Source organism: Electrona antarctica (genome assembly GCF_951216825.1).
Source record: "Electrona antarctica genome assembly, contig: scaffold_202, whole genome shotgun sequence".
Lineage (NCBI taxonomy): Eukaryota > Metazoa > Chordata > Actinopteri > Myctophiformes > Myctophidae > Electrona > Electrona antarctica.
Genome location: NW_027637603.1, coordinates 187,008 through 202,035, shown reverse-complemented (window position 1 = coordinate 202,035; position 15,028 = coordinate 187,008). Strand labels below are relative to the sequence as shown.

The 15,028-nt window shown below is 46.0% G+C and overlaps 1 protein-coding gene across 1 annotated transcript in view; it reads right to left on the bottom strand.

Moving 5' to 3' along the window:
- Positions 1–15,028, bottom strand: part of enpep (glutamyl aminopeptidase) — a gene marked incomplete at its 5' end in the record, with an annotated part of 63,862 nt that overhangs the window by 47,886 nt on the left and 948 nt on the right. Inside the window, one exon of the mRNA XM_079531653.1 lies at positions 12,500–12,766. Coding sequence (XP_079387779.1) covers positions 12,500–12,766 — 267 coding nt within the window. The remainder of the gene's footprint in view (positions 1–12,499; positions 12,767–15,028) is intronic.

Here is a 15,028-nt window from a genome sequence, read left to right as displayed (position 1 = left end):
CATGCAGACCATTGAGATGTAGATTAGAGAACAACACGCATGCAGACCATTGAGATGTAGAGAACAACACGCATGCAGACCATTGAGATGTAGAGAACAACACGCATGCAGACCATTGAGATGTAGAGAACAACACGCATGCAGACCATTGAGATGTAGAGAACAACACGCATGCAGACCATTGAGATGTAGAGAACAACACGCATGCAGACCATTGAGATGTAGATGTAGAGAACAACACGCATGCAGACCATTGAGAGAGAACAACACGCATGCAGACCATTGAGAGAACAACACGCATGCAGACCATTGAGATGTAGATGTAGAGAACAACACGCATGCAGACCATTGAGATGTAGATGTAGAGAACAACACGCATGCAGACCATTGAGATGTAGATGTAGAGAACAACACGCATGCAGACCATTGAGATGTAGATGTAGAGAACAACACGCATGCAGACCATTGAGATGTAGATGTAGAGAACAACACGCATGCAGACCATTGAGATGTAGAGAACAACACGCATGCAGACCATTGAGATGTAGATTAGAGAACAACACGCATGCAGACCATTGAGATGTAGATGTAGAGAACAACACGCATGCAGACCATTGAGATGTAGATGTAGAGAACAACACGCATGCAGACCATTGAGATGTAGATGTAGAGAACAACACGCATGCAGACCATTGAGATGTAGATGTAGAGAACAACACGCATGCAGACCATTGAGATGTAGATGTAGAGAACAACACGCATGCAGACCATTGAGATGTAGAGAACAACACGCATGCAGACCATTGAGATGTAGAGAACAACACGCATGCAGACCATTGAGATGTAGAGAACAACACGCATGCAGACCATTGAGATGTAGATGTAGAGAACAACACGCATGCAGACCATTGAGATGTAGAGAACAACACGCATGCAGACCATTGAGATGTAGAGAACAACACGCATGCAGACCATTGAGATGTAGAGAACAACACGCATGCAGACCATTGAGATGTAGATTAGAGAACAACACGCATGCAGACCATTGAGATGTAGATTAGAGAACAACACGCATGCAGACCATTGAGATGTAGAGAACAACACGCATGCAGACCATTGAGATGTAGATGTAGAGAACAACACGCATGCAGACCATTGAGATGTAGAGAACAACACGCATGCAGACCATTGAGATGTAGATTAGAGAACAACACGCATGCAGACCATTGAGATGTAGAGAACAACACGCATGCAGACCATTGAGATGTAGATTAGAGAACAACACGCATGCAGACCATTGAGATGTAGAGAACAACACGCATGCAGACCATTGAGATGTAGATTAGAGAACAACACGCATGCAGACCATTGAGATGTAGAGAACAACACGCATGCAGACCATTGAGATGTAGATTAGAGAACAACACGCATGCAGACCATTGAGATGTAGAGAACAACACGCATGCAGACCATTGAGATGTAGATTAGAGAACAACACGCATGCAGACCATTGAGATGTAGAGAACAACACGCATGCAGACCATTGAGATGTAGATTAGAGAACAACACGCATGCAGACCATTGAGATGTAGAGAACAACACGCATGCAGACCATTGAGATGTAGATTAGAGAACAACACGCATGCAGACCATTGAGATGTAGAGAACAACACGCATGCAGACCATTGAGATGTAGATTTCGGATCGGACGGGCCTTAGACCGTCCGGAACGCGGAACAACAAACTAGTGTGTGACTCGTGTTGTTAAACTGCAAGAGAAATAAACCAACTAAACATGGAGGAGGAGGAGGAGACACCAACTAAACATGGAGGAGGAGGAGGAGACACCAACTAAACATGGAGGAGGAGGAGGAGACACCAACTAAACATGGAGGAGGAGGAGGAGACACCAACTAAACATGGAGGAGGAGGAGGAGACACCAACTAAACATGGAGGAGGAGGAGGAGACACCAACTAAACATGGAGGAGGAGGAGACACCAACTAAACATGGAGGAGGAGGAGGAGACACCAACTAAACATGGAGGAGGAGGACAACTATGACGCTAGACCAGACCTCAGGCATTACAGGTGTCCTCCTTGCTCTCAAGGCCCAGGAGACAAACACCACACCATAAGCACCCAATCCCAAATGACTTCAGACGACACTGAAATCCAAATGTGAGCCCAATGAACTGCACCTCGGTAGCCTACCATGTATTAAGTCTGACCATTTGACATGTTCTATGATACTCCCTCACAAACCCTCAACTCCTGAGAGCCCTACATGTCCTCTACACCAACAATAATTTCAGAACCACTCAATTTACCTGTCCAAACTACTTGAGCCAATGCAAAAAACAAACAAAACAAGATAAAACAAAGGGAAGTTCAGGTTCTTAATTCACCATAGGCAAATCTTCCTCCCCATACTGATACAAGTACTGTAGCAACCATTGCAAAATGCTCCTTCCCTGGTGGATACAAGGATAAAGACTCAAAGACAGAGCTTTCCCCCACCTAGATAACTCGCCCTAGTCTTCATGTGTCCTACTGGCGGGAGGTATTTATGCACTTGAGCCCGATGGGTAGATTGGGCAACCATGAAATGGCAACCCTCTCAAAGCCATGGATGTGCCCCCAGGGCCGCACGGAAGACACACAAAAATAACAGTTTAGCAAAAATAACAAACAAATGAGTCCCCCTATCGAGGCCCCATTTCTTTAACCTATCAGGGAAAAGCTCCACCCTTCCTTGCACCACCAGGGAGACAAGCACGTGTCAATATCACCCCTCCCTCTTCATGAAACTAGAAACTAATTTTCTCAAAATTAGAATATCAACCAATAACCAAACCAGTTACACACTGAATATGTCTAAACTGCATCTGTATCTCCCATTATTTTAGCACTTAACAGGTAGTACTGGTACTCACCACTGGAGAACACTACCCTGCAAGGCCCACATTCCTGGACTGAAAGATGACCAAACCAAAGTGCTAACAACCAACCAACCATTTTCAAACATTCTAGGAATCAATTTTGTCCTACCAACTTAGACGCGAGCCCCCATGTTACAATCTGACTCATGATTGCAACAAAAGGGAGACACAGGCACAGTTAAAAGTGTATACAAATATATTTATTTAAAGGATAACTAACTAAATCACAAGTATAAGATGTCAGTAAATATGAATGATCATCAGTGTGTAAGCAATGCATGTGTGCGAGTGTCTGTGCAGTGGGAATGTTGTAAGGTGTAAACCAAGGAACACAAACAAACAAACCAGTAGAGAGGAGAAAAGACTCAGGAGTGAAGGCAGATTGACACTTATATAGGCGTGGGACACACCAGACTCAGGTGTGGTCCAATCTCACTGACGATCCAACTCCACCCTGCCAATCAGCCAGTTAGGCAGGGTAGGAGAGGGTCGTCACACCGGCACCAACTAAACATGGAGGAGGAGGAGGAGACACCGGCACCACAAACTGGATGAGGAGGAGGAGACTCCGGCACCACAAAGCGTTTCATTCACTACTTGGAAGTATTCGCATTATTTTGAGTATGTCCGCGATAAAGACGAGATGACATTATTTTGAGTATGTCCGCGATAAAGACGAGATGACATTATTTTGAGTATGTCCGCGATAAAGACGAGATGACATTATTTTGAGTATGTCCGCGATAAAGACGAGATGACATTATTTTGAGTATGTCCGCGATAAAGACGAGATGACATTATTTTTGTGTTAGCCGATACCGATACCAGATTTATAATAATTCAAAAAGAAAAAAGATCTTATTTTGAAGTGGCCCGACTGGAATAGTGTTTATAGCTATCTAGCTATATATCTCGTGTTGTGTTTATAGCAGATTAGCAGACTCCTCACTCAAATGTGCACTTGCAGTTTGGGCAACTCCATAGTGTCGACCCCTTACCCCTGTGTGGGATCGGTGGTTAGACTGGCATAGTGTCGACCCCTTACCCCTGTGTGGGATCCACTGGTTAGACTGGCATAGTGTCGACCCCTTACCCCTGTGTGAGATCACTGGTTAGGACTGGCATAGTGTCGACCCTTACCCCTGTGTGGGGATCGCTGGTTAGGACTGGCATAGTGTCAAACCCCTTACCCCAGTGTGGGATCACTGGTTAGACTGGCATAGTGTCGACCCCTTACCCCTGTGTGGGATCGCTGGTTAGACTGGCATAGTGTCGACCCTTACCCCTGTGTGAGATCACTGGTTAGACTGGCATAGTGTCGACCCCTTACCCCTGTGTGAGATCACTGGTTAGACTGGCATATTCACCGATACCGATATGACCAAATAAGGGCCGATCCGATACTTTCGATACCGATACAGTATCCGGGACATCTCTAGTTCTTAGTTTACTTATGCTTCTAGATGACTATTTCTATATGGAATGTGATGCATTAATTCTTGTGTTAATCTTGCTTACTGGAATCACTCTCATGGATTAAGAGCATAGATAAACCGTTGTGTGCTCTGTATATACTTGACCTCTCTCTTCCCTCTGAGTGTCCCCCGGGCCCATGGACCGCTCTCTGAGCCTCTGAGGTCCAAACCGTCTGCACGATACCGTTACAAACACTCAACAAAGGTTTACAACTCCTGACGTTTGTTTGGAAGAGGGAGGGAGGGAGGGAGAGGGAGAGGGAGAGGGAGAGGGAGAGGGAGAGGGAGAGGAGAGGGGGAGAGAGAGAGAGAGAGAGAGAGAGAGAGAGAGAGAGAGAGAGAGAGAGAGAGAGAGAGAGAGAGAGAGAGAGAGAGAGAGAGAGAGAGAGAGAGAGAGAGAGAGAGAGAGAGAGAGAGAGAGAGAGAGAGAGAGAGAGAGAGAGAGGTATCACTTTTGTGGGACAAGTGGGATGGGGGGACCCCGCCCACTTGTCCCACACAAGCGATACTGGAGTACCAGGTTAGCAACTTACTACTTGAGTTGCTATTAAATGCCTTGATGTCATATTCGACCATAGGCCTATTGGCTATCATTTATAAACTCCTCTGGTCTCAACATTTTGTTTCAAAATCTTTGTTATGCTATTTTAACAGGCTTAAAAACACATCTTGCAGGAAGAGACAATGAGACTAAACTATTAGGGCATTTGAACACTGATGCAATTGCCTGCCAGTCACAATGTGGGACAGACAGGGTCTCAATTTGTGGGATGCCTGAAAAGTCTCGGAAAGAGGGACATCTGGTCACCCTACACTACACTACACTACATTGTAGTGAATTGTATTTCCTGGCATCCATTCCTCTGTGATCTCCTCTCATCCGTTCCCCGTGCATCCATCCTGCTGTGATCTTCTCTCATCCGTTCCCCGTGCATCCATCCAGTCCTCTGTGATCTTCTCTCATCCGTTCCCCGTGCATCCATCCATTCCTCTGTGATCTTCTCTCATCCGTTCCCCGTGCATCCATCCATTTCTCTGTGATCTTCTCTCATCCGTTCCCCGTGCATCCATCCATTCCTCTGTGATCTTCTCTCATCCGTTCGCCGTTCCCCGTGCATCCATTCCTCTGTGATCTTCTCTCATCCGTTCCCCGTGCATCCATCCTGCTGTGATCTTCTCTCATCCGTTCCCTGTGCATCCATCCAGTCCTCTGTGATCTTCTCTCATCCGTTCCCCGTGCATCCATCCATTCCTCTGTGATCTTCTCTCATCCGTTCCCCGTGCATCCATCCATTCCTCTGTGATCTTCTCTCATCCGTTCCCCGTGCATCCATCCTGCTGTGATCTTCTCTCATCCGTTCCCCGTGCATCCATCCAGTCCTCTGTGATCTTCTCTTATCCGTTCCCCGTGCATCCATCCATTCCTCTGTGATCTCCTCTCATCCGTTCCCTGTGCATCCATCCATTCCTCTGTGATCTCCTCTCATCCGTTCCCCGTGCATCCATCCATTCCTCTGTGATCTCCTCTCATCCGTTCCCCGTTGCATCCATCCATTCCTCTGTGATCTCCTCTCATCCGTTCCCCGTTGCATCCATCCATTCCTCTGTGATCTTCTCTCATCCGTTCCCCGTTGCATCCATCCATCCTGCTGTGATCTCCTCTCAGCCGTTCCCCGTGCATCCATCCATTCCTCTGTGATCTTCTCTCATCCGTTCCCCGTGCATCCATCCATCCTGCTGTGATCTCCTCTCATCCGTTCCCCGTGCATCCATCCATCCTGCTGTGATCTCCTCTCATCCGTTCCCCGTGCATCCATCCATCCTGCTGTGATCCCCTCTCATCCGTTCCCCGTGCATCCATCCATTCCTCTGTGATCTTCTCTCATCCGTTCCCCGTGCATCCATCCATCCTGCTGTGATCTCCTCTCATCCGTTCCCCGTGCATCCATCCATCCTGCTGTGATCTCCTCTCATCCGTTCCCCGTTGCATCCATCCATTCCTCTGTGATCTTCTCTCATGGTCCCCGTGCATCCATTCCTCTCAAACCAAACGGTGTGACTCATCATGTCATGCATCATCATTGCCTCTCGTGTCCTCATCTGTTCCATAGATATGGGTTATTGCATAACCCTGAGCTATCATTTATACTATCATAAATACGCCACGTACACAATGAGCCAGATCACATTTCATCCACGTGTCATCATGTACTTTCCCAGTGTTTAGTTAAGTGCTGTTTGAGAGTCTTAGAGAGGCAGGGGCTGCAATCCCATGTAGAGATTGCACTTTTTGGACAAAAATAGCGAAAATAGCAGATCTACAAGCTGTCAACGCGTCACATTGACAGCTTTTAGATCTGCTATTGTCGGGCGCAGCCCAGCACTCTTTAGCTAGTGGAGATGCAGGTGTAACGACATGGATTTATAAACAAATTTGTTCAACGCAAAATACTGTGTTCAAGTTCAGGAGACTTCGGGAACGCACTGGGTTACAGGGACGTGCACACATAGACATCAAAGGGGGCTTCAGCCCCTGCCCTTTTACCCGTCTGTAAAACAACTGCCCTCTCCAGACCACGAATGCAGCATTTACTACATGATGGAAGAAATGCTAATGCCCTCCTCTCCTCTCCTCTCCTTTCCATGCCATGCTGGAAGGCAGCTTTTTTCCCTCCGAAGTCTCCTGAACGTGAACACAGTATTTTTGCGTTGAACAAATTGGTTTAGAAATCCAATGTCGTACATCTCTATAGCTAGAGAGTGCAGAGAGTGCAGCGCCTCTCAACGTGTTGTGAGCTTGTAGATCTGCTATTTTTTGACCATGCTATTTTTTTACCATGACTAGCTATTTTAGGCTGTGTTGCAGCTCAGCTACGTGGGGCCCATATTCACCATTTGTCAGCCTTCTGATTGGTCCCTGACTGACCAACCAGGAGGCTCTTAATGCCTTGTTCCGCCCTGGTTCCGCCTTGTTTATGTTGAATTTGCTAAAAAAAAACTAAAACCAACATGACCTGCCCTGCAGTCACCGTGCTGCAGCTGTGATGATCCTTCTTACTGACACCACCAGTCACCGTGCTGCAGCTGTGATGATCCTTCTTACTGACACCACCAGTCACCGTGCTGCAGCTGTGATGATCCTTCTTACTGACACCACCAGTCACCGTGCTGCAGCTGTGATGATCCTTCTTACTGACACCACCAGTCACCGTGCTGCAGCTGTGATGATCCTTCTTACTGACACCACCAGTCACCGTGCTGCAGCTGTGATGATCCTTCTTACTGACACCACCAGTCACCATGCTGCAGCTGTGATGATCCTTCTTACTGACACCACCAGTCACCGTGCTGCAGCTGTGATGATCCTTCTTACTGACACCATACAGTCACCGTGCTGCAGCTGTGATGATCCTTCTTACTGACACCATACAGTCACCGTGCTGCAGCTGTGATGATCCTTCTTACTGACACCATACAGTTACCGTGCTGCAGCTGTGATGATCCTTCTTACTGACACCATACAGTCACCGTGCTGCAGCTGTGATGATCCTTCTTACTGACACCATACAGTCACCGTGCTGCAGCTGTGATGATCCTTCTTACTGACACCACCAGTCACCGTGCTGCAGCTGTGATGTTCCTTCTTACTGACACCATACAGTCACCGTGCTGCAGCTGTGATGATCCTTCTTACTGACACCATACAGTCACCGTGCTGCAGCTGTGATGATCCTTCTTACTGACACCACCAGTCACCGTGCTGCAGCTGTGATGATCCTTCTTACTGACACCACCAGTCACCGTGCTGCAGCTGTGATGATCCTTCTTACTGACACCACCAGTCACCGTGCTGCAGCTGTGATGATCCTTCTTACTGACACCACCAGTCACCGTGCTGCAGCTGTGATGATCCTTCTTACTGACACCACCAGTCACCGTGCTGCAGCTGTGATGATCCTTCTTACTGACACCACCAGTCACCGTGCTGCAGCTGTGATGATCCTTCTTACTGACACCACCAGTCACCGTGCTGCAGCTGTGATGATCCTTCTTACTGACACCATACAGTCACCGTGCTGCAGCTGTGATGATCCTTCTTACTGACACCACCAGTCACCGTGCTGCAGCTGTGATGATCCTTCTTACTGACACCACGTTTAAAATAAGAACCGAACGCACAGAATATCAATACGAAGCAACTGAAGTGAACAGAGGAGTTAACGGGCAATTATGGGCACTGTATTTTTCCCTGTAAACCTCAAGTTCAGCAGCACATACAGTTAATATACGGTAATATACAGGTGTGATGGTACATATACAGTTAATATACGGTAATATACAGGTGTGATGGTACATATACAGTTAATATACGGTAATATACAGGTGTGATGGTACATATACAGTTAATATACGGTAATATACAGGTGTGATGGTACATATACAGTTAATATACGGTAATATACAGGTGTGATGGTACATATACAGTTAATATACGGTAATATACAGGTGTGATGGTACATATACAGTTAATATACGGTAATATACAGGTGTGATGGTACATATACAGTTAATATACGGTAATATACAGGTGTGATGGTACATATACAGTTAATATACGGTAATATACAGGTGTGATGGTACATATACAGTTAATATACGGTAATATACAGGTGTGATGGTACATATACAGTTAATATACGCTAATATACAGGTGTGATGGTACATATACAGTTAATATACGGTAATATACAGGTGTGATGGTACATATACAGTTAATATACGGTAATATACAGGTGTGATGGTACATATACAGTTAATATACGGTAATATACAGGTGTGATGGTACATATACAGTTAATATACGGTAATATACAGGTGTGATGGTACATATACAGTTAATATACGGTAATATACAGGTGTGATGGTACATATACAGTTAATATACGGTAATATACAGGTGTGATGGTACATATACAGTTAATATACGGTAATATACAGGTGTGATGGTACATATACAGTTAATATACGGTAATATACAGGTGTGATGGTACATATACAGTTAATATACGGTAATATACAGGTGTGATGGTACATATACAGTTAATATACGGTAATATACAGGTGTGATGGTACATATACAGTTAATATACGGTAATATACAGGTGTGATGGTTCATATACAGTTGATATACGGTAATATACAGGTGTGATGGTACATATACAGTTAATATACGGTAATATACAGGTGTGATGGTACATATACAGTTGATATACGGTAATATACAGGTGTGATGGTACATATATAGTTAATATACGGTAATATACAGGTGTGATGGTACATATACAGTTAATATACGGTAATATACAGGTGTGATGGTACATATACAGTTAATATACGGTAATATACAGGTGTGATGGTACATACATATACAGTTAATATACGGTAATATACAGGTGTGATGGTACATATACAGTTAATATACGGTAATATACAGGTGTGATGGTACATATACAGTTAATATACGCTAATATACAGGTGTGATGGTACATATACAGTTAATATACGCTAATATACAGGTGTGATGGTACATATACAGTTAATATACGGTAATATACAGGTGTGATGGTACATATACAGTTAATATACGGTAATATACAGGTGTGATGGTACATATACAGTTAATATACGGTAATATACAGGTGTGATGGTACATATACAGTTAATATACGGTAATATACAGGTGTGATGGTACATATACAGTTAATATACGGTAATATACAGGTGTGATGGTACATATACAGTTAATATACGGTAATATACAGGTGTGATGGTACATATACAGTTAATATACGGTAATATACAGGTGTGATGGTACATATACAGTTGATATACGGTAATATACAGGTGTGATGGTACATATACAGTTAATATACGTAATATACAGGTGTGATGGTACATATACAGTTAATATACGTAATATACAGGTGTGATGGTACATATACAGTTAATATACGGTAATATACAGGTGTGATGGTACATATACAGTTAATATACGGTAATATACAGGTGTGATGGTACATATACAGTTAATATACGGTAATATACAGGTGTGATGGTACATATACAGTTAATATACGGTAATATACAGGTGTGATGGTACATATACAGTTAATATACGGTAATATACAGGTGTGATGGTACATATACAGTTAATATACGGTAACATACAGGTGTGATGGTACATATACAGTTAATATACGGTAACATACAGGTGTGATGGTACATATACAGTTAATATACGGTAATATACAGGTGTGATGGTACATATACAGTTAATATACGGTAATATACAGGTGTGATGGTACATATACAGTTAATATACAGGTGTGATGGTACAATTCGGGAGTTTACGGGAGTCTGTTGGAAAGTTTAACGGGAGTTTCCTGTAATATACACATCCGTATTCCAATGGTGGATGGAGAGAGAGGAGTTTTGTCTCAACCACGAAACGACAGCCAATGGGTGCGTAGAGGGTCACAACCAGGGGCGGGACTTGACAAAGGGTGAATTGTGCTGTGAGTGTTTTATATTTCTGTACGTGGGTCGTCATTCTGTAATGAGAAGTTCTAGCCAAGGTGATGACGTCACTCACAACAACAGTGCACAGCTTACTATGACGGTCACAACTGTCTCTGGACCTGTAATTAACACGGAGGTCGCTGTGACCACACTGGGCTCACACTGCACTGCTGACCGTACGCCTGAGGTCACTGTATAGTTGTTGTTGCACACCGAAGATAGCAGCTCTACAAGTACAAAGCGCTATGTCTAATGAAGTCTATGTACTTAAACTATTTGTTTACATGTACTTGATACGTGATAGTACAGCTTGGATGTTTCTTTTATTGATACAAGATGCATCTGTTAGATGTCATGTCACCGTGACCAGTAAGGTCAGCCCTTGTTGCTCTGTCTCATATCTTATTGTTATTCCCTGTCTGGGGCGACTGTGGCTCAGGAGGTAGAGCAGGTCATCCAATGATTCATGGGTCGGCGGTTCGAATCCCGGCTCCTCCTGTTTACATGTCGAAGTGTCCTTGGGCAAGACACTGAACCCCAAATTGCTCCCGATGTGCTGGTTGGTCGTTGGTACCTTGCATGGCTTCCGCCGCAATCGGTGTATGAATGTGTGTGAATGGGTGAATGTAATGCACAATGTAAAGCGCCTTGGATAAAGGCGCTATATAAATGCACCATTTACCATTTATTTACCATTTGTGTAACAAACCTGGACGCTAAGAGTTCACGTATGTAGTTCTTGCACGCACGCACGCACGCAACGCACGCACGCACGCACGCACGCACGCACGCACGCACGCAGATCCTTCAGTAGCTTTGTTTAGGACTTCATTTACATCTTGACTTGTTTATGCTTTGGAAGTACCAGTTCAGTACATATTCAACAATGTCTGCACTTTCAATCCTCTGTTGATCAACAGCTGATGATGTGGTGGTGGGGTGGGGTGGGAGAGTCTGTCTGTCTGTCTGTCTGTCTGTCCCTTTAAGCCCCATGCTTTTTGGTAACATTTTTATTTTTAATTAATTACTTAATTTTTTCACCTAAACATCATTGCTGTTCATTGGTTAGTCTTGCAACGCCATTGGTCATGTGAATACGAATACCCCCCCCCCCCCCCCCATCTCTGGATATGGTGCAATTTTGTATTGAAAATTAACCTATGACTTTTGACCTTTAACCCTGATAAAAGTAATTAAAATGCCTGTAATATATATACTATTTTTGTGATCATTAGAATGTCTAGATTGTTATTTTAATAATTATTATAAATGTGCATGCAATTTGCATATTTTTTTCTCCCCTTTACAAAGTAGTAAGGTGGAAATATCTTTTTTGCAAGTAAAAATATATCTGGGTGTTACAGATATGTATCTGTATATTGTCTATCTGTGTACTGTATACGTTTTATGTATCTTGTTCGTGTATTACGAACACCCCCCCCCCCCCCCACAAACACACAAACCCAACTTCAGGATTCCATCATAATGAAATAATGTTTCTTACTTGGTGTGTCCGTTCTCGTTGTAGGTGACCCTGTAGAATCCCACCAGCGATCCGTTGAGCCAGCCCTGGAAGGGCAGCGTGAGAACGTAGCGCTGCCCGGGGCCGGTGGGCGCCAGGAGCTGGGCGGCCTCCACCACCACGTACTGCTGGGGGTCATACTGGAAGCAGCCCTTCACGGCCACCTCCCTGGCCTCGCTCTGCGCCGCCGCCGTGTCCCCGATGGCGCTCTGGAGACGCAGCCCCGGCACCGCCGACACAAAGGTCTCCCTGTTGATTCCGGCAGCAACATTTTAGATTTGTATTATATTAGTCCTATAGTTTCTTGAATAGTTGTCATTGACACAGACTTTAAAGTAACCGTTTTTGTATTGACATGTGCTTCCGTTTGAAATGCAGCTGTTCTGCAAACTGTGAAATAACAATTTCAATCAATCGATATGTACAACTAGGCTTTACAGCCAACAATAATTGTGTCATAAGGTGCAATTAAGGTGACAATGATGTGGTTTCTCCCTCAGCTCTGTGGGGTGTGAGTTGAGGGAGTGTGTGGTTAGAGTGTCCGCCCTGAAACTGGGAGGTTGGGGGTTCGATCCCCGGCCGGGTCATACCAAAGACTGTGAAAATGGGACCCAATGCCTCCCTGCTTGGCACTCAGCATCGAAGGGTTGGATTGGGGGGTCAAATCAAATGATTCCCGAGCGCGGCACGGCTGCAGCTCACCGCTCCAAGAGATGGGTCAAATGTGTAGAACAAATTTCACTGCGGTGACGTGTGTGACAAATCGTTAGACTTTGACCTGATGTACAGAGCCACAGGTGTACTGTGTGGTGGTGGTCTCGTTATACCTGATGTGCAGCCACAGGTGTACTGTGTGGTGGTGGTCTCGTTACCTGATGTGCAGCCACAGGTGTACTGTGTGGTGGTGGTCTCGTTACCTGATGTGCAGCCACAGGTGTACTGTGTGGTGGTGGTCTCGTTACCTGATGTGCAGCCACAGGTGTACTGTGTGGTGGTCTCGTTACCTGATGTGCAGCCACAGGTGTGTGGTGGTCTCGTTACCTGATGTGGAGCCACAGGTGTGTGGTGGTGGTCTCGTTACCTGATGTGGAGCCACAGGTGTGTGGTGGTGGTCTCGTTACCTGATGTGGAGCCACAGGTGTGTGGTGGTGGTCTCGTTACCTGATGTGGAGCCACAGGTGTGTGGTGGTGGTCTCGTTACCTGATGTGGAGCCACAGGTGTGTGGTGGTGGTCTCGTTACCTGATGTGGAGCCACAGGTGTGTGGTGGTGGTCTCGTTACCTGATGTGGAGCCACAGGTGTGTGGTGGTGGTCTCGTTACCTGATGTGGAGCCACAGGTGTGTGGTGGTGGTCTCGTTACCTGATGTGCAGCCACAGGTGTGTGGTGGTCTCGTTACCTGATGTGGAGCCACAGGTGTGTGGTGGTGGTCTCGTTACCTGATGTGGAGCCACAGGTGTGTGGTGGTCTCGTTACCTGATGTGGAGCCACAGGTGTGTGGTGGTGGTCTCGTTACCTGATGTGGAGCCACAGGTGTGTGGTGGTGATCTCGTTACCTGATGTGCAGCCACAGGTGTGTGGTGGTCTCGTTACCTGATGTGGAGCCACAGGTGTGTGGTGGTGGTCTCGTTACCTGATGTGCAGCCACAGGTGTGTGGTGGTGGTCTCGTTACCTGATGTGCAGCCACAGGTGTGTGGTGGTGGTCTCGTTACCTGATGTGCAGCCACAGGTGTGTGGTGGTGGTCTCGTTATACCTGATGTGCAGCCACAGGTGTGTGGTGGTGGTCTCGTTACCTGATGTGGAGCCACAGGTGTGTGGTGGTGGTCTCGTTACCTGATGTGGAGCCACAGGTGTGTGGTGGTGGTCTCGTTACCTGATGTGCAGCCACAGGTGTGTGGTGGTGGTCTCGTTACCTGATGTGCAGCCACAGGTGTGTGGTGGTGGTCTCGTTACCTGATGTGGAGCCACAGGTGTGTGGTGGTGGTCTCGTTACCTGATGTGGAGCCACAGGTGTGTGGTGGTCTCGTTACCTAATGTGCAGCCACAGGTGTGTGGTGGTGGTCTCGTTACCTGATGTGCAGCCACAGGTGTGTGGTGGTGGTCTCGTTACCTGATGTGGAGCCACAGGTGTGTGGTGGTCTCGTTACCTGATGTGGAGCCACAGGTGTGTGGTGGTCTCGTTACCTGATGTGCAGAGCCACAGGTGTGTGGTGGTCTCGTTACCTGATGTGCAGCCACAGGTGTGTGGTGGTCTCGTTACCTGATGTGCAGCCACAGGTGTGTGGTGGTGGTCTCGTTATACCTGATGTGCAGCCACAGGTGTGTGGTGGTGGTCTCGTTACCTGATGTGCAGCCACAGGTGTGTGGTGGTGGTCTCGTTACCTGATGTGCAGCCACAGGTGTGTGGTGGTGGTCTCGTTACCTGATGTGCAGCCACAGGTGTGTGGTGGTCTCGTTACCTGATGTGCAGCCACAGGTGTGTGGTGGTCTCGTTACCTGATGTGCAGCCA